At 44.6% G+C, this 27,446-nt stretch overlaps 1 protein-coding gene across 1 annotated transcript in view; it reads left to right on the forward strand.

Moving 5' to 3' along the window:
- The window catches only part of LOC144803814 (NXPE family member 3-like), a 149,182-nt gene extending 122,187 nt beyond the window's left edge, over positions 1-26,995 (forward strand). Inside the window, exons 3-5 of the mRNA XM_078671878.1 lie at positions 14,747-14,817; positions 21,573-21,785; positions 26,466-26,995. Of these exons, the coding sequence (XP_078528004.1) occupies positions 14,747-14,817; positions 21,573-21,785; positions 26,466-26,995 (814 nt within the window). The remainder of the gene's footprint in view (positions 1-14,746; positions 14,818-21,572; positions 21,786-26,465) is intronic.
- The last annotated feature ends 451 nt before the right edge of the window (positions 26,996-27,446 follow it).

Below are 27,446 nucleotides of genomic sequence, written 5' to 3' on the forward strand. Positions count from 1 at the left end.
CAACTACGCCCATCCTTAATCTCAGCAATAGAGGCGGCGAGATCTCCGCTACTAGGTTAGTCAATTCAATAAAAAAAATGTATTCAGCCAAATAAAAATAGTCCATAAAAGCACTTGGGGGCATATCAGCAAGGCGGCACTATGAAATTATCTCCGGTTCGGCGTCCGTTTTTGGGCGAAAAGCAGCGATAATTTCATCACCTTATCAGCAAATACACGCTATCGCGTGTTTTGCTGATTTAGCACCAGTGACAACAAAGCCCAGCTTTGCATCTCTAAGGAGATGCAAAGTGGGCGTTCCTCCCCGAAATAACTGGAGAAATATCGTTTACATTTCTCCAATTATCAGGCTGCACGCAAACAGGCAGAGCGATAAGAAAAATAGCGATAACCACTTTCCTTACGCCTGCTTGTAATCTGATTTAGACATGTAATCCAATGGGAGGTGGATTACGTGGCTAAGAACACCCTGCCCTATCAGCAAGGTATTGCCAGTCGCAGTGCGATTATCGCTGGATTTCCAGCGATAATCATACTGTTTTCCAGCTAACGCTTGGATTACTATCGCATTGGAGATATGCATTGCTGATAGCACGCTATCTCCACGATAGGAACCAGCGTTAGCCGGCTATAATTATCCTAGCGCTAAGGGCGCTTAGCGATAATTATCGCCTGGCCTTGCTGACATGCCCCATAGTATCTAATACAGTCCACAATAATACAATAAGTCCAAGTTTACATTATTTATTTAAAACAAAAAAAAATATGATAACAGTTTTGGATTTGGATTTTTCTCAACTTTACTACTACTAAACTGAGAAAAATCTTCATTTTAAGACTTTCGGTATTCACAGAAGGCATTTAGGAGTCCTAAAGTTAGGACTCCTAACTTTACTACTACTAAATTGAGAAAAATCCTAATTTTAAGACTTTCGGTATTCACAGAAGGCATTTAGGAGTCCTAAAGTTACGACTACTAACTTCTGTGAATACCGAAATGAGTAAGTGCCTTCTGTGAATACCAATATGAGTAAGTGCCTTCTGTGAATACCAATATGAGTAAGTGCCTTCTGTGAATAGCAAAATGGTAGTAAGTTTAGGATTTTGTCTTAAGTTAGGTCTGTGAGTCGGGCCCCATGTGTTTAAGGCCCTCCTTAGCTATCAATTAGCCTTTGAACAGGTCTCATCGAACCATCTAGGATCCCCATTGCTTGGATGAATTGGCTGAGCATTGACTCTCTAATGATCTCTGTAAACCTGTGATAATGAATAGCCGCCAATCTTAGGCCATCCGAAGAATGTTGCATAATGGATATCAAATTACTATTGCAAACAAGTCCCATAATCGTTAAGAGCATAGAGGAACTTGCCCCCACATGCATCATTGTGACTTTTTGCATTTCTTAATTTGCGAAAAATAAGGAATCGCAAATTAAGAAATGCAAAATGATATGCATCAATATTTTCGGTATTCTTTTGGGATTCGGTAAAAATCGCAATTTTTACCGAATCCCAAAGAAATACCGATTTCTTAACTTAATTTTCGCAATTCCCATTGATTCCTATGGGCCAAAAGGCCCATAGGAGTCAATGGAAATTGCGAGTGGCACTTAGAAAATTTCATGGGTGCATGGGGGGGTCCAAAGGACCCCCCCATGCACCCCTGAAATGTATTTTTCGCATCATGTTGCACACACACATGTCCTAAGGACATGTGTGTCCGTAACATGAATGTTGAAAAAAAAACATTTTCAACATTTTACACACTTTTTCCAAATTTACCGAGTGGTTCAACCACTCGGTAAATTTGGCACCCTATTTGCGAATTTTCACTTTTTAAAAAAATGATGCATTGCTTTTAAGAAATCGCAAATCTGCGACTTCTTAAAAGCACCCGCAATTTTAGAATTCGCACACATGTTACGAATTCTAAAATTGCTTCATGCATCCCAAAAAGCACCTTTGCATGCGCAAACGGCCGATTTTAAGGAATCGCACCGTTTGCGACTACAAAAATGCTTGATGCATGTGGGGGATAGGGTGTTATGATCTCCCCACTATGTTGGTAAAATCTGTCCTTTTAGAAAACATGACAAAAAGTTTGAACTTGCAAACATATGGTTGGGTATTGAATCCCTCCTAGGTTAGTCAATAGTAGTTTGTAGTATGTGAGTAGTACTACTGAAAGTAATGCAAAATGCAGTATGTGGATAGGGCCCAATGTGCATACATCTAGGTTGCCTATCTAAGTAGATAGAGTTTCTTATTTGTGGCTGTGAATTATGCCCTTGATAATATGTGCAATAATTAAAGAAGTAACGTACGAGTGGGTGAGTTTTGGTAATTTCTATTTGGGGTACAAGCTTTAACTATATTTTTGTGGAGTGTGAGATAGTGGGTAAACATGGAGCAAGGGTAGGCTCATAATAGTTATGTTTTTAAGACCAACTACCTCTGGGTAGAATTATGGCATACACACACTTAAGTAAAATAAATATAAACATGTTAGTTGTACTGTGATATAAATATATGTTTGCCTGGTCATGTAAATGTACACTTGTGTTAGATGAGTATTTTGGATCAGAGTGTTTGGCATTTTACCAGGGTACAATGTTCTTTAGATATGGTTTGATGTACATAATGTTACATTTAGTGGCATTGGTAATTAACTTATTTATTATTTATTTATTTATGGATTTGTTAAGCGCGGTTGCTGCCCAGGGGCGTCCAAGCGCTAAGTTTAAGCAGAGAAGTGACGGAGCAGGGAGATAGGGATTAGAGGGGTTTGGCGAATAGTGCTGTTTTCAACTTTTTACGGAATGAGAGCAGGTCGGGTGTGGACCGAAGAGAGAGGGGGAGGGCATTCCAAAGCTTGGCGGCATTCAGCGAGAACAGCCTACCCCCTGACCTGGCTCTCTTCACTCTGGGAACAACTGCCAGAAAAGCATCCGTAGAACGAAGGTTCCTGTTAGGGTGGTAGGGGATAACAAGGTTGTTGTTGATTGCTGATCCGGTCCTCCAAAAGGCCCGATGCGCAATGCACAGCGCCTTGAATGCCACTCTTTGCCTCACTGGCAACCAGTGCAGGCTCTTCAGTCCAGGTCTAGCTGACTGGGTTCGTGGAATCTGGAGTAGGGTGCGTGCAGCGCAGTTTTGTACCACCTGCAGCCTCCGGAGGGTCATCTCAGGTGCCCCTAGGTAAAGGGCATTGTTTGAGTCCAAAAAACAACAAGTGATGGACTGAATGTGGATCAATGTCACACACTCCCCCAGTCAAAAGATCTGGGCCCAAATCCATCGTTTTTTTGCACTCCACACCACCCTGGGTCAGATAATGGCTTTATGCAAATCAGCTCTGACCCTGTTGCCCCATGGGAACAGTCCAGTCCGAACTACAACAGCCATATCTTTCCCAGACCGGAATCAAGCATCCGAGGACCGGACCGGTTTCGAGGTAACACCTCTCTTCAGCCCGGCTAGCTTGACTCCAAGTGGTGTGGAGTGCCTGGGACCCACGTCTGGGCATCCCCAGCGCACTTAGGGCGGCAATTGCAAAAAACAACAAGTGATGGACTGAATGTGGATCAATGTCACACACTCCCCCAGTCAAAAGATCTGGGCCCAAATCCATCGTTTTTTTGCACTCCACACCACCCTGGGTCAGATAATGGCTTTATGCAAATCAGCTCTGACCCTGTTGCCCCATGGGAACAGTCCAGTCCGAACTACAACAGCCATATCTTTCCCAGACCGGAATCAAGCATCCGAGGACCGAGTGCCTGGGACCCACGTCTGGGCATCCCCAGCGCACTTAGGGCGGCAATTGCAAAAAACAACAAGTGATGGACTGAATGTGGATCAATGTCACACACTCCCCGGTCTGGGAAAGATATGGCTGTTGTAGTTCGGACTGGACTGTTCCCATGGGGCAACAGGGTCAGAGCTGATTTGCATAAAGCCATTATCTGACCCAGGGTGGTGTGGAGTGCAAAAAAACGATGGATTTGGGCCCAGATCTTTTGACTGGGGGAGTGTGTGACATTGATCCACATTCAGTCCATCACTTGTTGTTTTTTGCAATTGCCGCCCTAAGTGCGCTGGGGATGCCCAGACGTGGGTCCCAGGCACTCCACACCACTTGGAGTCAAGCTAGCCGGGCTGAAGAGAGGTGTTACCTCGAAACCGGTCCGGTCCTCGGATGCTTGATTCCGGTCTGGGAAAGATATGGCTGTTGTAGTTCGGACTGGACTGTTCCCATGGGGCAACAGGGTCAGAGCTGATTTGCATAAAGCCATTATCTGACCCAGGGTGGTGTGGAGTGCAAAAAAACGATGGATTTGGGCCCAGATCTTTTGACTGGGGGAGTGTGTGACATTGATCCACATTCAGTCCATCACTTGTTGTTTTTTGCAATTGCCGCCCTAAGTGCGCTGGGGATGCCCAGACGTGGGTCCCAGGCACTCCACACCACTTGGAGTCAAGCTAGCCGGGCTGAAGAGAGGTGTTACCTCGAAACCGGTCCGGTCCTCGGATGCTTGATTCCGGTCTGGGAAAGATATGGCTGTTGTAGTTCGGACTGGACTGTTCCCATGGGGCAACAGGGTCAGAGCTGATTTGCATAAAGCCATTATCTGACCCAGGGTGGTGTGGAGTGCAAAAAAACGATGGATTTGGGCCCAGATCTTTTGACTGGGGGAGTGTGTGACATTGATCCACATTCAGTCCATCACTTGTTGTTTTTTGCAATTGCCGCCCTAAGTGCGCTGGGGATGCCCAGACGTGGGTCCCAGGCACTCCACACCACTTGGAGTCAAGCTAGCCGGGCTGAAGAGAGGTGTTACCTCGAAACCGGTCCGGTCCTCGGATGCTTGATTCCGGTCTGGGAAAGATATGGCTGTTGTAGTTCGGACTGGACTGTTCCCATGGGGCAACAGGGTCAGAGCTGATTTGCATAAAGCCATTATCTGACCCAGGGTGGTGTGGAGTGCAAAAAAACGATGGATTTGGGCCCAGATCTTTTGACTGGGGGAGTGTGTGACATTGATCCACATTCAGTCCATCACTTGTTGTTTTTTGCAATTGCCGCCCTAAGTGCGCTGGGGATGCCCAGACGTGGGTCCCAGGCACTCCACACCACTTGGAGTCAAGCTAGCCGGGCTGAAGAGAGGTGTTACCTCGAAACCGGTCCGGTCCTCGGATGCTTGATTCCGGTCTGGGAAAGATATGGCTGTTGTAGTTCGGACTGGACTGTTCCCATGGGGCAACAGGGTCAGAGCTGATTTGCATAAAGCCATTATCTGACCCAGGGTGGTGTGGAGTGCAAAAAAACGATGGATTTGGGCCCAGATCTTTTGACTGGGGGAGTGTGTGACATTGATCCACATTCAGTCCATCACTTGTTGTTTTTTGCAATTGCCGCCCTAAGTGCGATGGGGATGCCCAGACGTGGGTCCCAGGCACTCCACACCACTTGGAGTCAAGCTAGCCGGGCTGAAGAGAGGTGTTACCTCGAAACCCGTCCGGTCCTCGGATGCTTGATTCCGGTCTGGGAAAGATATGGCTGTTGTAGTTAGGACTGGACTGTTCCCATGGGGCAACAGGGTCAGAGCTGATTTGCATAAAGCCATTATCTGACCCAGGGTGGTGTGGAGTGCAAAAAAACGATGGATTTGGGCCCAGATCTTTTGACTGGGGGAGTGTGTGACATTGATCCACATTCAGTCCATCACTTGTTGTTTTTTGCAATTGCCGCCCTAAGTGCGCTGGGGATGCCCAGACGTGGGTCCCAGGCACTCCACACCACTTGGAGTCAAGCTAGCCGGGCTGAAGAGAGGTGTTACCTCGAAACCGGTCCGGTCCTCGGATGCTTGATTCCGGTCTGGGAAAGATATGGCTGTTGTAGTTCGGACTGGACTGTTCCCATGGGGCAACAGGGTCAGAGCTGATTTGCATAAAGCCATTATCTGACCCAGGGTGGTGTGGAGTGCAAAAAAACGATGGATTTGGGCCCAGATCTTTTGACTGGGGGAGTGTGTGACATTGATCCACATTCAGTCCATCACTTGTTGTTTTTTGCAATTGCCGCCCTAAGTGCGCTGGGGATGCCCAGACGTGGGTCCCAGGCACTCCACACCACTTGGAGTCAAGCTAGCCGGGCTGAAGAGAGGTGTTACCTCGAAACCGGTCCGGTCCTCGGATGCTTGATTCCGGTCTGGGAAAGATATGGCTGTTGTAGTTCGGACTGGACTGTTCCCATGGGGCAACAGGGTCAGAGCTGATTTGCATAAAGCCATTATCTGACCCAGGGTGGTGTGGAGTGCAAAAAAACGATGGATTTGGGCCCAGATCTTTTGACTGGGGGAGTGTGTGACATTGATCCACATTCAGTCCATCACTTGTTGTTTTTTGCAATTGCCGCCCTAAGTGCGCTGGGGATGCCCAGACGTGGGTCCCAGGCACTCCACACCACTTGGAGTCAAGCTAGCCGGGCTGAAGAGAGGTGTTACCTCGAAACCGGTCCGGTCCTCGGATGCTTGATTCCGGTCTGGGAAAGATATGGCTGTTGTAGTTCGGACTGGACTGTTCCCATGGGGCAACAGGGTCAGAGCTGATTTGCATAAAGCCACCATCTGACCCAGGGTGGTGTGGAGTGCAAAAAAACGATGGATTTGGGCCCAGATCTTTTGACTGGGGGAGTGTGTGACATTGATCCACATTCAGTCCATCACTTGTTGTTTTTTGCAATTGCCGCCCTAAGTGCGCTGGGGATGCCCAGACGTGGGTCCCAGGCACTCCACACCACTTGGAGTCAAGCTAGCCGGGCTGAAGAGAGGTGTTACCTCGAAACCGGTCCGGTCCTCGGATGCTTGATTCCGGTCTGGGAAAGATATGGCTGTTGTAGTTCGGACTGGACTGTTCCCATGGGGCAACAGGGTCAGAGCTGATTTGCATAAAGCCATTATCTGACCCAGGGTGGTGTGGAGTGCAAAAAAACGATGGATTTGGGCCCAGATCTTTTGACTGGGGGAGTGTGTGACATTGATCCACATTCAGTCCATCACTTGTTGTTTTTTGCAATTGCCGCCCTAAGTGCGCTGGGGATGCCCAGACGTGGGTCCCAGGCACTCCACACCACTTGGAGTCAAGCTAGCCGGGCTGAAGAGAGGTGTTACCTCGAAACCGGTCCGGTCCTCGGATGCTTGATTCCGGTCTGGGAAAGATATGGCTGTTGTAGTTCGGACTGGACTGTTCCCATGGGGCAACAGGGTCAGAGCTGATTTGCATAAAGCCATTATCTGACCCAGGGTGGTGTGGAGTGCAAAAAAACGATGGATTTGGGCCCAGATCTTTTGACTGGGGGAGTGTGTGACATTGATCCACATTCAGTCCATCACTTGTTGTTTTTTGCAATTGCCGCCCTAAGTGCGCTGGGGATGCCCAGACGTGGGTCCCAGGCACTCCACACCACTTGGAGTCAAGCTAGCCGGGCTGAAGAGAGGTGTTACCTCGAAACCGGTCCGGTCCTCGGATGCTTGATTCCGGTCTGGGAAAGATATGGCTGTTGTAGTTCGGACTGGACTGTTCCCATGGGGCAACAGGGTCAGAGCTGATTTGCATAAAGCCATTATCTGACCCAGGGTGGTGTGGAGTGCAAAAAAACGATGGATTTGGGCCCAGATCTTTTGACTGGGGGAGTGTGTGACATTGATCCACATTCAGTCCATCACTTGTTGTTTTTTGCAATTGCTGCCCTAAGTGCGCTGGGGATGCCCAGACGTGGGTCCCAGGCACTCCACACCACTTGGAGTCAAGCTAGCCGGGCTGAAGAGAGGTGTTACCTCGAAACCGGTCCGGTCCTCGGATGCTTGATTCCGGTCTGGGAAAGATATGGCTGTTGTAGTTCGGACTGGACTGTTCCCATGGGGCAACAGGGTCAGAGCTGATTTGCATAAAGCCATTATCTGACCCAGGGTGGTGTGGAGTGCAAAAAAACGATGGATTTGGGCCCAGATCTTTTGACTGGGGGAGTGTGTGACATTGATCCACATTCAGTCCATCACTTGTTGTTTTTTGCAATTGCCGCCCTAAGTGCGCTGGGGATGCCCAGACGTGGGTCCCAGGCACTCCACACCACTTGGAGTCAAGCTAGCCGGGCTGAAGAGAGGTGTTACCTCGAAACCGGTCCGGTCCTCGGATGCTTGATTCCGGTCTGGGAAAGATATGGCTGTTGTAGTTCGGACTGGACTGTTCCCATGGGGCAACAGGGTCAGAGCTGATTTGCATAAAGCCATTATCTGACCCAGGGTGGTGTGGAGTGCAAAAAAACGATGGATTTGGGCCCAGATCTTTTGACTGGGGGAGTGTGTGACATTGATCCACATTCAGTCCATCACTTGTTGTTTTTTGCAATTGCCGCCCTAAGTGCGCTGGGGATGCCCAGACGTGGGTCCCAGGCACTCCACACCACTTGGAGTCAAGCTAGCCGGGCTGAAGAGAGGTGTTACCTCGAAACCGGTCCGGTCCTCGGATGCTTGATTCCGGTCTGGGAAAGATATGGCTGTTGTAGTTCGGACTGGACTGTTCCCATGGGGCAACAGGGTCAGAGCTGATTTGCATAAAGCCATTATCTGACCCAGGGTGGTGTGGAGTGCAAAAAAAGATGGATTTGGGCCCAGATCTTTTGACTGGGGGAGTGTGTGACATTGATCCACATTCAGTCCATCACTTGTTGTTTTTTGCAATTGCCGCCCTAAGTGCGCTGGGGATGCCCAGACGTGGGTCCCAGGCACTCCACACCACTTGGAGTCAAGCTAGCCGGGCTGAAGAGAGGTGTTACCTCGAAACCGGTCCGGTCCTCGGATGCTTGATTCCGGTCTGGGAAAGATATGGCTGTTGTAGTTCGGACTGGACTGTTCCCATGGGGCAACAGGGTCAGAGCTGATTTGCATAAAGCCATTATCTGACCCAGGGTGGTGTGGAGTGCAAAAAAAGATGGATTTGGGCCCAGATCTTTTGACTGGGGGAGTGTGTGACATTGATCCACATTCAGTCCATCACTTGTTGTTTTTTGCAATTGTTTGAGTCCAAGCGCGACTGGATGAGGCCTTGTACTGCCACCTTTTTGGCATCTAGAGGCAAAAGTGGAAGGACCTTCCTCAAGGTTCTGAGTAGGCCAAAACAAGTGGCGGACAGCTTGGTGGCCTGGGTGGAGAAGGAGAGCTTTTTATCTAACCATACTCCCAGGCTCTTAAAACTGTCCTTGGGGGTGGGGGAAACACCTAAACCGCCGGGCCACAAGGAGGTGAAAGGTACTGGCGAAGCAGGGCCTAGGAGCATGAGCTCTGTTTTTCCTCCGTTCAGTTTGAGGGAGGAGTTGGTCATCCACTCCCTCACGTTCTCCAAACAATTCAACAGACCAGCCGAGGATTGCCTGTTGTTCTCTTGGGCCAATGAAACCACTAGCTGGGTGTCGTCAGCGTACGACACGATTTTGATGCCGTACGGTTCGACTACCCCAGCCAGTGGTTTCATGTATACATTAAATAATACAGGGCTCAGAGAAGAGCCCTGCGGTACTCCGCAGCTGAGAGGCCTGCTGGATGATGTTGTGTCGCCGTCAAAGATCTGAAAAGATCTATCAGTTAGGAAGGAGTTGAACCACCTTAATGCGTCACCCGAGACTCCGATGTTCTGGAGACGGTTCAGCAGGGTGGCATAGCGGACCGTATCGAAGGCAGCACTTAGATCAAGGAGGATCACTGCCAAATCTAAACGCCAGGCTCTCTCTCGTTGCCTGCAAAGGCGTTTTAGCTCTCTTAGCGAGTCGGAGAACCAAGGAGCTGATTTCTGCATTCTCTTTGAGGACGATCTGCGAAGAGGGAGGAGCGGATCCAAGGATTTCGTGATCCAGCCTACATAGTTTCCGTTTGCCATATTGGGGTCTAGGCAGGGTGGCGGACGGGTGGAGTCAAGATCACGCATCCAGGATTCCACGGGGAGTTTTGACCAGTTTCTCCTAGTTGTAGTTTGAGGGGGTAGTTGGGGGGCTTTATGGGTGACCCAGGTAAACGGGACCAAAAAATGGTCCGACCATGGGAGGGGAGTGGGTTGGTCAACAATTAGATCTGAGCAGTTGCTAAAGATAGGGTCTAGAAGGTTGCCTTTTCCATGGGTCGGGGCTGTGACCAATTGGGCCAGTTGAAGAGCTCCAAGATCATCTGTTAGCTCCTTAGCAGTGTGGTCTGACGGCGAATTGAAATGGAGGTTGAGGTCTCCCAAAACCGTATGATTGGCAGACGATAGAATTCTTTTCGCTATAATCTCTGTGAGAGATCTATGGAATAGTTTTGCAGACTCGGGGGGCGGTAGATCAAAGTGCCGGAGAAAGAATTGTTTGCGTGGAACTCTATGCAGAATTCCACACTCTCACAGCTTAGTACATTTAAAAAGATTTCAACATTGTAGCAACCTTATAATGTGTTGTAGTTCATTAATCACTGCTAGAGTCCTAGGACTTCTATTAGCAGGAACATGTTGACTAAGTAAGGTGTATGGTTGTCCATTGACAGCCATACTCTAAAGTGGGTCCCGTGCACACCATGCCACTGGAGTTAAGTTACCCTAGCTGATGAATAATCATATTCATAGGTATCAAGTTTTTGACATTTTTTTATTGGTACATATGGATGAAAGTACAATCAGACTTCCAGCTTTTTTACGGCTGGCAAAACTCCCTAAAAAAATGCATTATAAGATTTTTGTTATTCTGGTGGACAGAATGCAGTCATTTGCTAAATCATGGAATATCCCCTTATTTCACGCTTATACCCCTATACAGGATGGGGCAGTAGGAGGTCTTAAACTTTCTAGTAGGCTTCTGCAGGATTGGTAAGAATTAGACTATCTCCATTTTGGGGATTTTTATAATCTTGATTCTTTAATTACTTGGGAAATGGTATCTGTGCAGGCAACTACACCAGACACTGCATTGGCTTTGAGCTTTGCACAGATATCTAATTTTCTTAAAAATAATTTTGCAATTTTGGGTGAGAAAAAGAGGCCAATTGTCAGACAAATAACAAATAAATTGGTTGGGGTTGGCTGCTGGTATCAGTTGCTCAATCAAAAAGCCAATTCAGAAAAGGTCCTCATAAAGGAAATCCAAAAGATTCATTCGGAGACTGGCTGTAAGTTTAATACAAACAAATGTATACAGCTTAATGAATTAGAGAATAAAGCTCTTAGAGGGGCCATCTTTAAAAGAATGAATTTTTTATCCAGATGGCTATTATATTTTACTCTTTTCAAATTGTCTAAAATGTTTTCAGCTTGCCCAAATAAATGTTTTTGCTGTAACAGAGAGGGGAAGGGGGGATGGTTACAATTTTTTTTTAGTGTAATGATTTACAATCCTTCTGGAAGAGGGTTTTTGACAAAATATCCATCATTTTATCTCTGGAAATCTGTCCATCAGCCATGTTGGTGTTATTTGGTTCTTCTGCAGCAGTGAAATGTTGCAGAGAAAATCAGCAATATTTTATATTAATCGCCATAGCAGTTGCTAGGTCACTTGTGCTGCAAAACTGGAGATCCAGTACACAACCTAGCATTGAACATTGGTTTAATGAAATGATTAGGACGTATACATTGGATGAGGCCTATGCAAAGCGTATAGGGGCGGTAGTAAGATTTAAAGGTATATGGTGCTCTTTTTTACCTTATGGATTTTCTGCCGAAACTTGAACATTTAGTTAACTTATAAGCTATATAGGCACATGGCACTTTGTATAAAAGGGTAGTCTCCTAGAAAGGGGGTAAAAATGTATAACAGGCACAAGGAGCTTTCTATATTTGCCACTTGGCACTTGCACTTTGTACCTTGCACTTTCCATATTTTTAACTCTATTTAATGTAATTCAGTGAGTCAACTAATTTAGGTAGGATCTTTTTAAGTTAGCATTGTGGGAACCTGATTTGCAAATGGAAAATGTAATTGCATGAATTCTTTAACATGTTTCTTCTAAATATGTTTTTCCTTATTTATTTTTTTTGGTCAAGCCACATGTTATGTTAATTGAAATGTAAAATGTTTGCCTTATTAGCTTTTTCCTGTTCTAATAAAAATTGTTAAAAAAAGAAAAAGTATCAAGTTTTTCAACTCTATGCGCAAGTAACCTTCAACCACTCCAGACTTTTTCTGATTTTAAAATGTAAACAGGACTTGAATTTCCAGAATGGCAGGGCTTTAAGTGGGGTGGGCCCTTCTGGGTCTCAGACCCAGTAGTCATTAAAACAAGTGATTTGCACTGTTTAACAATTGTGCCACATTTTTTATTTTTGGGTCCTGGACAGCATGCAGTTGTAGGTTCTGTCTAGATATAGCTTTAGCTATTTCACTTGCTTTATATATTAAATCATAATCATAAATATTAATGCATAGAAAGGTTCTGGTTCAGCTGTCCTCGTCTATTGGTCTGTTTAACTGTAATGCACTTTTGCTTTCACCCACCAACATCAACTTGGGAGCTTGGATTAGCATTCATTGCCTCCTCAAGTTTGGAACCCATAGATTTAAATGGGCACATATTAGGAGGTTGGAATACAAGGAAATGTTGCTATTTGTAAGTTTCAGGGTGAATATTGCCATCTGCAGTCCTTCTGAACAGTCAGTCATATTGTGGTCAGAAAGAATGTTCATGGATCAATGATGCATTCAAATAGTGCTGGCTCTGGTATCGAGGTAGCATTGCAGGCAGTACTAGTCCATGAAACAAGAATAAGCTCAGGAAGCTTCTGGAAGCAAGTACTAACAAAAGCTCAGGATCTCAGAAAACACGGGGTCACTGCTACAATGACCAACGCTGGACTGAAAGAAACTTTGGCTCATTAGAGCTTACTATGGTCACATACCTCAGGTGTGAGCAGGATAGCACCAGACAGCCATAGGCATGATACAATCCTCCAACCTCCCTTGGCCTGCACGGGTGGAGAATAAGCAGGGTGCAGAGAATTCTGGGCCTCATTTATGAGAAATGACGCATCACTGCGTGAAAGCAGCGATGCGTCACTTCTCAGTGCGCACTCCTTGCGTCATGATTGATGCGTCATATTTATAATATGACACATCATGTCGCAATGAGTTACAGATACGTCAGTATTTCTGATGTATCTGTAGGCGCAAAAGTGACGCATTGCTGGAGGGTGTCACAAAAGTGACGCAACTCCAGCAATGTATCCTTTCACATGGGGCAAGCCCCATGTTGTTAGTGCCTGCGTCAGCGGTCAAGAAATGGCGCAGTGAAATCTTATAGATTTCTCTGCGTCACTTCCATGACCCTTTCTTGCGCCAAAACGCCCCCTTTGCACACATTATACCTGGCGCTGGTCTAATGTGGCACAGGGGTTTACAAAGTAACACATCTACCTAGATGCGTCACTTTGTAAATATGGGGCTACAAGGTGCATTTTTTACTCCACGGCGGCGTAAAAGTGACCCACAGCCTCATAAATGAGGCCCCTATGTATAGGAGATTTTAGCAAAAGCAGTCTTGCTACCACCAAAGTGTGCATGGATTGAAAATGAATATGAATTTCATAATCATGTCCAAAAGGCTGGAAGTTAGTATGTGGGAACACCAGAAGGCCCGGAAACGTATTTGGAACTGCAGAAACTCTGACAGGTCGGTCCCCTGATAGCAAGCACGAGAGCGCAGGGGGGGTGACTTGTGATTGAAGGACTGCGGGAAGCTAAGGCAGGGGGAGTGGAACACATCACACATCACACTGCAACCAAGAGAAGGGGCTCCATGCACGAGCCCTTGAGACCCTGTGGCCTTTCCTGGAGGACTTGATGTTTCTTGCCAGATTTTAAGGGTGTATTAGCCATGAATGCTCAGTCAGACCAGTTCTGAACATATCACCGTTGGAATTGTAACTCTTAAAATCTAACAGTTCTGAGATGACGCAGATAGGCTTATTAGTTTGAAACAGTACAATTTTAAAAACGATAAAAAAATGAAGGAATAATCAGTCTCAGCAAAAGTGCCACTTCCCATGGCAAAGGAGTAAGAGCAAAGACCTACACCTTTCTGGGTGTCTAGGAGATGGCCGCAGCAAAGAACTGGATAATGGGTGCATTTCACCTAGGCAGGGGAGAGTTAATCTGGGACAAAGTGAATTATGTAGAAACATCCCTGCCTACAATGTACACCTTTCAGGGAGGGTGTCAAGGATGTCCAACACACTTGTGTTCCTGTGCTAGAGTCACATCACATAGTCTGGGTTGTTTGAGACAATAGGGACCTGCCTCAGAAAGCAGGTGCACCGCCAGTGGCCTTGCATGGTTGTTGAGCTCACTAGAGCAAAAACTACAGGGTGTCTAGAAAACAGTCAAGAGCAGGGTTGCACAGCTTTCCAAAGCCATCCAAGGGGCTTTCATTGCAAGTCTATTTATGCTCTCTTAAAATTCTCAGAACTGTAGGGTGTGTATAGCTAAGATGTACCATCACTTACATTTTCAAGATATGGAAAGGACACATTTTCAGGACCCTTCCTCCCAGCTTTCCCAGTTACACCATTATTAATATAGTTACACATTGCTGCAGGTCCCAACAGCATTGACCCACTGCCACTACACAAAAGGACACATGAACATCCTTCACTGTTATGCCTGTTTGATTATCTGTCACTATATCCCTCTAGATGTTCAAAGACAACCATCAATGATGTTTACTTCTTGTTCCCACAGGAACGTTACTAAACAGTTGATTCCTGGGACTAACTCATCTCTTCAGGTTCTCCCCAGAGAAGACACCGTAGGTAAGTGCCAGTCCTGCACATGGTGCACTAAACCATCAACTGTCAAGCTGAGAAGCATCCCAATGGCTGCTGGAGGTGGATGGGTCCATTATAAGGCCCAGTATGTGCTGCGTCAAAGAGTCAAGGCCGTCAAGCATATGAATGAATAAATAAATATCCATTCACATATTTATACAAAGAACTAGAGCAGAGACTCTTAAGTTGATAATTGTGGGCGTAGAAGAAATTATGGAGCATTCATGATTTCTTCCACGTCCACCATTATCCACTTAAGAGTCTCTGCTCTAGTTCTTTCTACAAAACCCTCCCAAGCATCCCCCTTAACGGTCAGCATATACCTAACATATCTCACCATGTGAGATCCTCATAGCCCTGCATTCTTATGCAAGACTTTAAGATATGCAGGTAGGACACTTTTGTTTGTAGTCAGAAATGTTTATGTTTTGCAAATATCTTTCCACTTGTTTTTTCCTAAAAGAATGTTGCATGTTTAAATACAAGCCAATGAGCAAGCAAAATATTATTTCTTTAGTTCTGACTTCGGTGCACAGTTCTGAATAAAATATTATGGGGCACATGCATCAATGTAGGATTTTGCGATTATTACGGAATCGCAATTAAGGAATTGTAAATGTCGATGCATGTAGGAATTGCTATAAAATTAGCGATTCCCAAACAATCCTTAAATGCGACTCGCAAATTGCCAGTCGTATTTAAGGAATGCCTTCCCTTTAATTCCTATGGGCCTGCAGGCCCATAGGAAAGAATGGGAAATTGAATGCGCAATGTGCAAGTACTCAATAGGTACTTGCAAATTGCGCATGCAATTTCAAGGGTGCATGGTGTCAAAAGGACACCCTGCTGAACCCCCTGAAATGGATCTGTGCACACATGTTGCGCACACACATGTCCCGAGGGCTTGTTTGTGTGTAACCTACAACTTTGAAAAAATGCACTTTAGATCATTTTTCAACGTTTTTGCAAATTACCATGAAGTTCAAATTGGTGGTAATTTGCGACCCTTATTAGCTAAATCGTTATTTGCGATTTCATCATGCAATACATTTAAGGAATCCCAATTTGTGATTCTTTACATGCAATCACAGTTTAAGAAATTGCAATAAATTGTGATTTCTTAAATTGCGAGAGCCTTACAGTTTGATGCATCGCAGAAGCCCTTTTTGCTGGCGCAAACAGCTGATTTCTGCAAATCGCACCGTTTGCGCTCTCAAAAAAGTTTGATGCATGTGCCTGATAGAGTGGGTTTTGGTTCCACCCGGAAGATCATATATCTTTATCACATCATGCTATTGACTGCACCATACCTTAGCTCCATGTAAGAAGATTACCTATAAATGGTTTAGCTGAGCAAAGGCAAGTTGAGACCAAGTTGGAATGACAGCCCCTAGAGGGCTGGTCTGCAGCCCTTCGGTTATTATCATGAAGTCTGGGGCATTTCCCGTCTCATCATATGCTTTGGTTCTCACAAACCTTGATGAAGATGCAGAAATGGATGGTAGAGCACCAATTAAAGCTGAAATCACAAACAGCTGTATTTATGCTAATTTTCTCTGCCACCTCCAACCTCCTTGTCCTCTCCACAATGATTCAGCTTAATATTGAAGATGCTAAATATTGAAGAGAAACTTCAAAACACAATGTCACGCCAGTGACGTCACCAAGAATATCAACATGGTCTCCAAGGAATGCCTGGTGGAGCTATAAAAATATACTTCTCTTTGTGTTACACAAGGTCTGCCTTCTACCCAACAATGCCTTCTATGCTGCTGCCACTTCAAGTGTATTTTGTCCATTTTACTCAGTTCTCAACTCCTCATATTTGATCCCCCTTGGTACCAAATGCATCTTTAAAGCAGCCTGCTTTGGACATAGAATGCTGTGCACTGAGTCTTCATGTGCCTATCAGAAATCCCAAGATGCTATGGAGGGCCTTGTCATATGTGCAACATGGAAACTATGAGACATTAAGCATAAAAAATCAGCAACATTGGCCCAATCCATACGTGCTCTTAAAATCTAGAAATACTGAAGCAAGGCCTTTGTCAGACAGCTCTAAACATAGGCCTTTAATTGAAATTGATAACAGGTTCTGCCTAGTAGTCACCTTTCAGTCAAACCTTCTATGTTCTGATAAGCTGAAACTGCTCCATGCTCCCAAATTACCTCCTTTATAACCTCTGTTTTCCCTGAGACCTCGCCCCACCTTCTTCCAGCATACGAATTCCCTGCTTTCCCCTCTGGTTCCTGATAAATTGAAAAACTGACTTCACACCCTGCTATCATGCTTAGATTGCATCTCCTCTGGATAGTTCATTTGATGGCAGACCCATCGTTCTTGTACAAATCCGGCTGTGATCTTGCCTATCTTTTTTTTCCTATGTACAGTCCTTTGTATTTCGACCATTATTATTGTTTATTAGTCAATTAACCCCTTCGCCACGGCGCGAATTTCGCCGTGGCGTGGGAGAAGGTAGGGAGAAACGCGGCGTTTCCATGCTCGTGGCGGAACCACGCCGTCATGAGTCCCGGGCGGAGTATGCTCATGACTGCGAAGTTCAGTCACGGCCCGCCCGCTCGCTAATTCACCCGCACAGGCGGGGAATTGGCACCGTGTGGGAAGAGCTTAAGTGTAAGTGTAGATTTGAGCAGCAGTAGTGGGTGTTATTCTAAGTAAACAATGGTTTTCAGTCAAATATAGTACCCAAGTACGAGACTGCGCTTTAACAAAGACTGATGTGTAAGACAAATGTGCCAAATTAAGTAAAATTATTGTCTTAACAAAACGAGGAAGAGGACAGCCGATATAGAGGACCCTAGCAACACCGAATTTATAACACTGCTGTTTATCGTTCTCATAAAAACACTATTATAGGTGTTAAAGTGCTTGAGTGCAAATTCAACCAGCGAAAATAGGCACTGAGCTAGGTGGACAATGGTTTTCAGTCAAATATGGTACCTATGTGCAAAACTGTGCTTTATATGAACCAATATCCAAAAGTGCTGAGTTGAGTAAAATACATTATCATGACGGGATAGGGGCTAAATGGAACCCTAGCAGCCTGACCTTACTGTTTACCAGCTAGTATACCTATGCCTAAAAAGCAAATACCAGAAATAACACACCCTAAAATCAAGTGCCAGGACCATCGCTTTCAGGATCACTCATTACCTTATATTATTCCATTACAAGATTTTTTTAAATAGCCAAAAACTGCACTAGTCTAATGTTCAACTTTGTGTTAGTTGGGTCCATTGACTCAACGAGTGCAGTCCTACAGGATCTGATTCCTGGTCTAGAAGTTCACGCCTTAGTAGACTTCTACGTTGATCAATCAACATTGGACAGATGCAAATAATGTGGAGCAAAGTCTCTACTTCCTGATGGCACAAGGACAGGTCCGGGCGTCGGAACAAACCACCCATTCTTCTTTTTTGGATAAAGTCTAACATGTATTGTATTGTATTTGTATTTGTGATTGTATTTAAACCAGGATACAGGTAGCATTGTGCTATAAATCAAAATGGCAAGTAACAAACTTGTTAAGCACATCACTTCCTGCCTTACACCTTGTCTAAATTCCCCTGGAGAGGGTAAACTTAGCCTGGTTCAATATGACCAATGTCTTAAAAAGGTTTACAAAAGCTGCTTTTAGCTTCTAACCCACACTGAGGCTAAGGCATGTGTTCCATTGTTCACTGACAGATAGGAAGGTGATGCATGAGTTGGGAGGGCTTTGAAAATGAACACTTCATCAGATTTGTGTGTTCTCTGCACTTTTGCTGGACTGAGCTAAGAAGACATGTCGATTTCATCATGCCAAATGCATTATAAAGTGGTGGTGATTCATCTCATTCAATGCTTCCAGGTCATTACCATCACCCATACAGAGCATCCTATTACTAAGAGGTAACTCATAAAGCTTTAAGTAAAAACAAATACAATTTGAATAATTAAAGCTCACAGTTTTTCTGAAAATAAATGGACAATGCCTGGCAGGATCAAAAGATGGTAATGGAAATGATACAGAATGCTTCCAGTACCATCATTTTGAAGATGAAAAACAAAGGAGCAGATGTATCATCCGTTGTTTTTGTCGCCAACGCTGTGATTCGCAAAAAAGCAGCGTTTGCGACAAAAAAATCGGCAAATGAGATGTATCAAAAAAATCGCATCGCAACATTTGCGATTCCTTAATTTTGCGCAAGCATTTAAGGAATCTCAAATTGCGATTCCTTAAATGCTATGTATGTAGCATTTAAGCTTTGCGAATTTAGGCTAAGAAATCGCAAATTACCACCAACTTGTAGTTGGTGGTAATTTGCGAATTCTTTTAAAAATGCACTTTTTGAAAATTCTAAAGGTGCCATGTGACGGTCATACATGCCCTTAGAGCATGTATGTGCGCCATATGCGCACACATGTCAATTTCAGGGGGGTGCAGCAGGGTGTCCTTAAGACACCCTTGCACCCTTGAAATTATTCTCAATTTGCGATTAGCAAATTGCGAATCGCAAATTGAGAATAATTTCATATTCAATCCTATGGGCCTCCTGGCCCACAGAAATGAATGGGAAATGATTCCTTAATTGTGATTAGCAATTTGCTAATCGCAATTAAGAAATTTTTAGAAATCGCTAAAAAATAGCAAATTTTTAACTACATACCATTTTGCAATTCTCAAATAACGATTCCTTAAAAATCGCTATTTGACAATCGCAAAAGGGTATCTTGATACATCTGTCCCCAGATGAACAGTTAACCACATGACAATTAAACATTGAAAGTACACAGAAACAAAAATATTCTACAAAGGATACTAAAGGTGATTATGGGAGATGCAGTGATACAAATGTCACAGAAAAAAATGATGAAGGTGAAACAATTTAATTCTAGAATAGGTATTGCCAATATCTGGCCAAAACACTTTCAACAATTTTAATATTTGGTGTAACTGGTAAGTATTTATTAAAACTATTAAAAAATTGAAATTATTCCAATCCTCTCGAAATCCTAAATAATTTTCTGTCATATTTTCAGTTGTATTAAACACACAAAACCAACTACCAAGGGCCCCATTTGGATGGCGGGCGAATTTTGCCCGCCCGCCATCCTCGTGGTAATAGGGACCGCCCGCCTTAAGGGCGGGGGTCCCGTCGCCAGCATTAGGATGCGCCCGCCACAGTGGCGGGCGCATCCCGCATTCCTACTATTGTGGCGGGCGGGGCACTCAGCACCGCCGCCACAATGGCAGGAAAGCATGCTGTGCACTTCCATGCACAGCATGGCAGACACCGCGCGGTGCCTGCCATGCTGTGCATAGAACTGCTGGGGGGTACCATAGGTACCATATTATTCCTTTTCCGCCCCGGCCGCAAGGCGACCGGGGCGGAAAAGCAGCGAACTGTCTTTCCGTCCGCCGAGGCCCCCCCGCCATACTAATATGGCGGGGGGAAACGAGTGTGGATATCAGGCGGATTGCCCCCGCCAGGCTGGCGGTAGCTACCGCCAGCCTGGCGGGGACTATCTGCCCGACATCGTAATGGGCCCCTTCATCTTTGTATTTAGTCATTGGTTTTGCGTGTATAATGCAACTGAAAATATCGGAAAAATTATTTTGTATTTCCAGAGGATTAGAATAATTTGTATTTTGGATATATTGTGCAAAATGTGCACATTATGTCTTGTATGTAATGCAATAGATTTACACTTTTCTGTCTTATGAATTAATAAACTGACTTAGTTTTTATATCGATCAGAGTACAGTTTGGGCTCAGTTTGCGTGCCTTGGTATTTAAATGCCAGTCACTAGAAGATATAGGGCAATTAATGGTTATATGTGTGAAACAATCTCCACTTCCACTATAATTTGATGTTCTGTAAACCTATTAGCATTAAAGGTTACAGTGGTGTGCAATGTCCTCGTAGAAAAGCCCAGGGCCTTCCGAAATAAAGTTTGGTACAAATATGCGTCGGGCACCGGTATCATAAAGGAATTATGTATGAAAATACATATTGGTTATAAGGACTTAGGGAAGCCCTTTGTGTCTGCTGCCAATGTCAATGAAGTGCTCTCATTGTATACATATTTTGTTGTGTTCACTGTCCACTGATACAGATGTCACTCAGACAGATACATTTGGCATTCAATCTCTTTATTGTAGAAACTCACTGATAGATTTCTTCCTCAACTTCTAGCAGAACTGCCCTACAGTAGAGTGGTCTTTTCACTTCTTGTTCAGCACTTGGCAGAGGCGGTGGTGTCTGATGTCCCCGCTGTAAACATGGAAAGGAGTAGTGTTACTGGGTCTTAATGTTCTTCCCATTACATCACTCCCCACTTTGACAGACAACAAGAAAAGTTTCCAGTCTCCTCTTTGGCCTTATTTCCGCCATTTTGTAGAGGGCTCACATGTCAGTGCCATAGTACAGGAGCATGGTGATGGTGTTACAGAAATCTGCAGTGTCATTTTATGACCATGAATCTGAATTTGGATATTGCACTGACTACTTTTGACTCTATACATTCATCTTCGTCGGACAATGAAGGGACTGAAAGACATGTTACTGAAGGCCAGAAGACAGATCTTTTCTCACTTTAGCGCTTGTCAAAAATCCTACACATCATTTGACATACAGTATTTCATGTCTAGTCATAGGATGCTAGAATCACAGCAAGAAATAACGCTCAATTTGGGAATTCACATTTGACATCTGCCTCTTGTATCCCCAACAGATGCAAAGAAGCTGCCACCCTGCACCCCTGGCCAGGAGATAACACATCCATCCGGGTACTATTATAAGGACATCTGGGCCTCACTTTCTTGCTCCAACAAGCAATTTCGGACCCAGCAGGCAGTCAGCAGCTGCTTGAGAGAAAAGATTGTCTATATGTTTGGCGACTCCACATTGAGGCAGTGGTGGGAGTATCTTGTGGACTTCATTCCATGTAAGACAAATAAGCATTGAGGCACAAGCTGTAAAAATGATGGGAAGGGACTGGGGGGGTATTGGGTGAGTACTGTTGAAGTAAAATTGGAAAATCAATAATATTAGTCTCGGTTAGTGTGGCTGAAATGCAAACGTTTCAAAGGTCTTGTGGTCTTCAGACGTTTCTGGACTCAGTTAGTGTAACACGACTGGTGTCCCAGGGCTTAACCCTTTGGCTGCGGGTGTTATTCTCCTGCTGTGCTGGGGGGTCGTGCACAGCGCCCCGGTGCTCATGACAAGCTGAACTCGTCATGAGCCACCGTGCTCGTGTGCTCATGACGAGCTGAGCTCGTCATGACCACACCTGTTTCCTTGGAACGCTCAGCACAGCAGGGGAATTATCCCTGCGTGTGAGCGTTCTAATGGCCCTGACGAGCTCAGCTCATCATGTGCAAACGAGCACCGTGACTCATGACGAGCTGAGCTTGTCATGAGCATGGGAGGGGTTAAACCCACTATTATGCTTGAAACTGATAACCAAGCAGACTCCTTTAGCCCTTGACAATCATGGTAGCAAGGTCAAGCAACCCAGTGCTTACTCAGGGAGGTGGTGTGGGGTTACAGATTCAGCACTCACCAAGAAATTAATAAATCACTGTACTTTGATCGATAATAAAAAAAAATATTCTTATTGACATAGCTAACAAATTACAGGATTATGTACAGAGGGCAAATCTTATGGGCATTAATTTTAACAGTATATACACTGTGGTCGCAGAGACCATCTCTCTCTCAGTAGAAGTGCATAGGCCTGTTGGCCCGGTGGCTGGGAATCTCTGTGGCACTATGTTATCTCCTGCAGTCTCTTTTACAGTCACTTGTTAGTTCCAATAGTTTCCTTCCTTTCTTCCCCTCATCTGGTTTCAATGTCACACTACGTAATAGTCCAACCAAAGTGTGTGCGGCTCATTGGAGGTAGAGTGAGCTGGCTAGTGAACATGTTGCTCCGGTGGTGGACATCTGGCAAGGCAGACTGTGCATAGAGCATGTTGGCCCATCCAACATGTCCACATTCTTGTGCCTGGAGCTCCACTACCTGCTGATCAGGTCTAGAGCTGCGGTCGCAACATTGGTGAAGAGGAAGCTGTGATGAGGGTGCCATTCTTATGGTCTTGCTGTTTTGATTTGTTAAGGGTACTTGTATGTCTTTATCATTTCCTTCATGGTCAATGACAGTTGGATTCTTTCAGTGCCTGAATACTTCCTGTTGCTAGATATCTTCCTTCAGAACCTGATCTGCTGAGTTTCCCTTGGCACCTTCCTATTTAGGTGATGGTAAAGTTGCCTGTGCTCAGGACACAAGTGAGCCTCTGAGTCTCAATCATAGCACAGGTGCAGGTCTCGCCCAATGCCCCAGCGGCAAAGTCAAGTTGTCGAGCTGGGCTCCTTCAATGCCCCTGTCTTGTCAGCAAAACACACAAGATGATGGACGGAATGTTGCACAATGGCAAAACATTCACCCCCAGTCCCATATCTGGGTTTAATCCATCGTTATTTTGCTCACCACGCCACCCCAGTTCAGACATGGCCATATGCAAATCAGTCTTGGCCCTGTGCCTTCACAGCAGCATATTCCTCATGCAAGAGACCCTCCAGCATCACTCCCAAGCAATGACTTGTTTTGTCCTTATAAATGTGTCAATGCAGCCTCTCCTGACACAATTATAGAGTTTTGTAAACTTGCCAAGGAAAGTTAGCATTCATTACCCTAATCATTGTGCTCTAAGGATTCTCCTGGGCTACACTCATGTGGGACTCCAAGCTTCTGGCTAGGAATTCTTGGCTCAATGACTGTAAGATTCTGTCCCATCTTTATACCTAAGTTATAGGCAGACTTGGTGGAACAGGGGGGTCTCCTTCCTACAGAAATCCAAATCCAGTATACAAAAGACACCCGGTCTGTCCTACTGCACGTCCTCATAATCTGTGGGAAGGGGCCCTTCCAAAGGTCAAAGTGCCAGGAAAAGGCAGGGGAAATTCCTTGACTTCAAAGGGACCCACTGTCTCTTTTCCTAAACACTTTCCAGCCTGGCCCACTACCAAGGTCCCTGAGATGTCTAAAAGAGTCCTCCAGTGCACATAAGCTGCCTGGGATCTTACTATTCCTCCATCTTAGACACCACTGCATTTTGTTTCAGGCAAATGGAAGCCAGGGTAACCATGGATACATGATCCACACATACTCAGTACATCCCTACTAGCCTTGTGGGCAAGTTTACACACATCATCTACGTCCCACATATATGGATGAAGGGTCCACTTGGAGGCAGCTGGAAGACTAACTGAAAAAGAAAAGATGAAAGATTCTGGCAGACCCAATAGCTAACAGGTGACTTATAAAAAGGCTTGCCGTGCTCAGTAAAATAGATATTGCTGCCACCACTATCAGTCTTCTACAGTCCGTTTAGGTGAAAGGCGACCCACTCTGTCACATATGTTACAAAAAGGCCTCAGCACACAGGCATGATCCCTGTGTGTACTGACAGAGAGCTTTCTCCGTCCCAAATGTTGACCTTCGGGCTGCTATACTTTGTACCATTGGGAACAAGACAGAGATAGGGGGAGGTGAGGAAAGTGATGCTCCTCTATAGAGTGTTACAAGTGAAATGAAATGGGAACCTGAACATTTTAAAAAGAAGTTCCCTCATGTCAGCTAATCATGACCAATAGCAACACAAAGTCCACACTAGGTTGATGCTTAAGTTTGGTATACAGTGTAGTCTGAGAAAGACAGAAGCAAAACTGTAACAAGTAGTGACAAAGCCAATAAGTCTGGTAATGGACGCCATCCTTTTGGCAATTGTTTTATTTTGTCATGGTTTTTGCAAAAATGTATTGTTTGGGAAGCTGCCGGGCTCTCATCAATCTAAACAAAAACACTGGCTAAAACCAAAAATGTTCTAAGAAATTCACATTGCATAGCAGTCCTTGGCACTGAAGGGAACAACTCTATGTGTTGATTGGCTACGTGTGAAAGGGCAGCAAGTTGTATCTCATAGTGAACACATCGCATGCTTGAGTGGGTGGAAGTAAAAATGTAAATGACAAAACCACAGACTAATGGACGAAGTCTGGCTGCAAACCCTTATAGGTAACTATGTTATACACATAATGTTAGTAAAATTTAAAAAAGCTTTGCCTAACACAGACTTAACAACATGTCAACATGTCTGATACTGGAAGACAGCTTCTTGCCTTCAGGAAAGTAGGTGAGATAGAAAAAATAACAGGAAGGCATGAAAAAAGGAAGACAAGAAAAAAGAAATAACAAAAGAAAGGCAGAAAAGGAAGGCATGTAAGAAAGAGGAGTGCAAAAAAAGAAAAAGGAATAGTGAAAGAAAGGAAGAGGGAAACAAAGAAAAGGGGAAGAAGGTAATAAAGAAAAAGGGAAGAAGGAAAGAAAGAAAAAGGGGACAGGGAAACAAAAAAACTAAGAAAAAAGAATGAAAGAGAAAAAAGCAGTGTAAGAACAAAAGCAGCACAGAAAGAAGGAAAGAAAAGAGAGAGGAGAGAAGGAAGGAAGGAAGGAAGGAAGGAAGGAAGGAAGGAAGGAAGGAAGGAAGGAAGGAAGGAAAATCAAAGAAGAAGGCTCGAAAGAAAGCCAGAAAGCAAGAAAGATGGAAAGCAAGAAAGACAGTTGGGTTTGCAAAAATAGAGTATCCTCAGCTCATATTTAGAGTTAATATGCGCTGCTGGTATGGTGTGAAAAATCATCAGTCGGATAAACGGAGGCCACTTCAAAGGGAGGTTACAACAGCATTGGCAGGAGACACAAACTTATAAGGCTGGAATGTGCCCTGTGCACTCATCTGGAACAAATCTCTCCTATCATATCAGGTACCTCATACAAAGGCAGCACTAAAGTAATAATGAACCACCTTGTGTGCGGTAGTGCTCCTTGTGAAAGGGCTAACTCCAGCCACTCAAAGTGAAGGTAGCAAGCGGCTGAAGTGGGCTGACCCTCCTGCCCCTTGCGGTAATAGGCAAAAGGAAATGTGAATAACACATCAACAAACTAATGGATGAAGAGAAGTGTCTGACAGCCCCTATTTGTAATTATATTATAGGTATGCATTTATTAATTTCAAAAGGTTTTGGCTAAAGCTAGACCTAAAAAGAAGTAAATGGTCCACTAACAGAACAGAACAGTGGTTGCAATGGATAACAGCTGAGTATGAGGTGAGGAAACTGCAACAATTCACACAGACTGTAGAGTGTGGACTGAATATTGGAATGCTTCTTAGATGATAGATAGGCTACCGTGATGAGGACTCAACTATTACTCAATATTAGAGTGTTTGTCATTATTTTTGCAACCAAATGTAGGCACTGGGAAAACACACTTGCATCCTGTATTCACATATTATATATACTGTTTGCACTAATTGATACATTTGCATGTCTGAAGAATGTCTTTGGGAAGAGGAAGCTAAATTTCAGTACACTGAGGCTATGAATGGTGTACCTGTTTGTTTGTTGTATATAATGCTCAACTACCAATAAAAGGTTAACAAAGCAACTGCACATGAATGAAGAGTAATAATCTTCATCATGTGTATTGATTTAAGAAATGATCTCTGGCTGGGCTAGTGTCGTAAATCAATGTTCCTGGTAACTCTATTTTATTTTTACTCTGTAGCTCTGAAGAAAATTGATCTGCATGTTGAGTTCCCACCAGCGGGACCCCTTTTGGCGACAGATGCAATGAATGGTTTGTTGGTGCAGTGGAGGTCTCATGGGAAACCTCTCCGGATGTCGCAAATGATGGTAGCAGATCTGCACTATATGGCCAATGACATTGCTAATCTTGGTGGGGGACCTGATATGGTAATTGCAATTAATCTCTGGGCTCACTTCACGTCCTTTCCGGTGGAGGTGTATATCCGGCGACTGAGGAACATCCGAACTGCTGTGATGGAGCTCCTAGAGAGGAGCCCCAATACCACAGTGATCCTCAAAACTGCCAACACTGGACATAACTACGGCAGCAACTGGCTGTCGTTCCAACTGGACCTTATTATGAGGAAGATGTTTTCTGGACTGCAGGTGGGCATTGTAGATGCTTGGGAAATGACTTCCTGCCACTACTTGGAGGAGAACCTTCATCCAAAGCGAATTATTATCCAACATCAAATGGACATGTTCCTGTCTTTTATTTGCCCTAGCTGAGTCCAGTAGGGAGGCAGGAACACAAAGAAGAGAGTGCAATACACAGCTAGAGGTACTTATTACACTGTAAAAACTGTAACTGGAAACAAGCATGCCATACTGTGGGAGAGCAAGCTGAAGAGTCCAGACAAGATAGAATAAATGAATGAATGACTAAGGAGCTCTAAGAGTCTGTAGAAGATCAGCTGGATACTGATTACCAGTAGATTGGAAGATGTTAAAAGTCCAGTTCATAGACAACAGGTAGACATATTTTATAAAAATGTTTTGGAGATACAAAATATGCTGACTAAATCCTAACTAGTACAGGGGACATCTGTGTATTATTTTACTGCCTAGATGATGTCATTAGATTCCTACCCAAACCATGATATTATTGTTACCATGGATAAGTGATGCCAGGGATAAAGATGAGCTGTGCTTACAGAAAAGTTGCTTAAAGCTTCCGAGT

The sequence above is a fragment of the Lissotriton helveticus genome, chromosome 1_2, assembly GCF_964261635.1.
Source record: "Lissotriton helveticus chromosome 1_2, aLisHel1.1, whole genome shotgun sequence".
NCBI classification, from domain to species: Eukaryota; Metazoa; Chordata; class Amphibia; order Caudata; family Salamandridae; genus Lissotriton; species Lissotriton helveticus.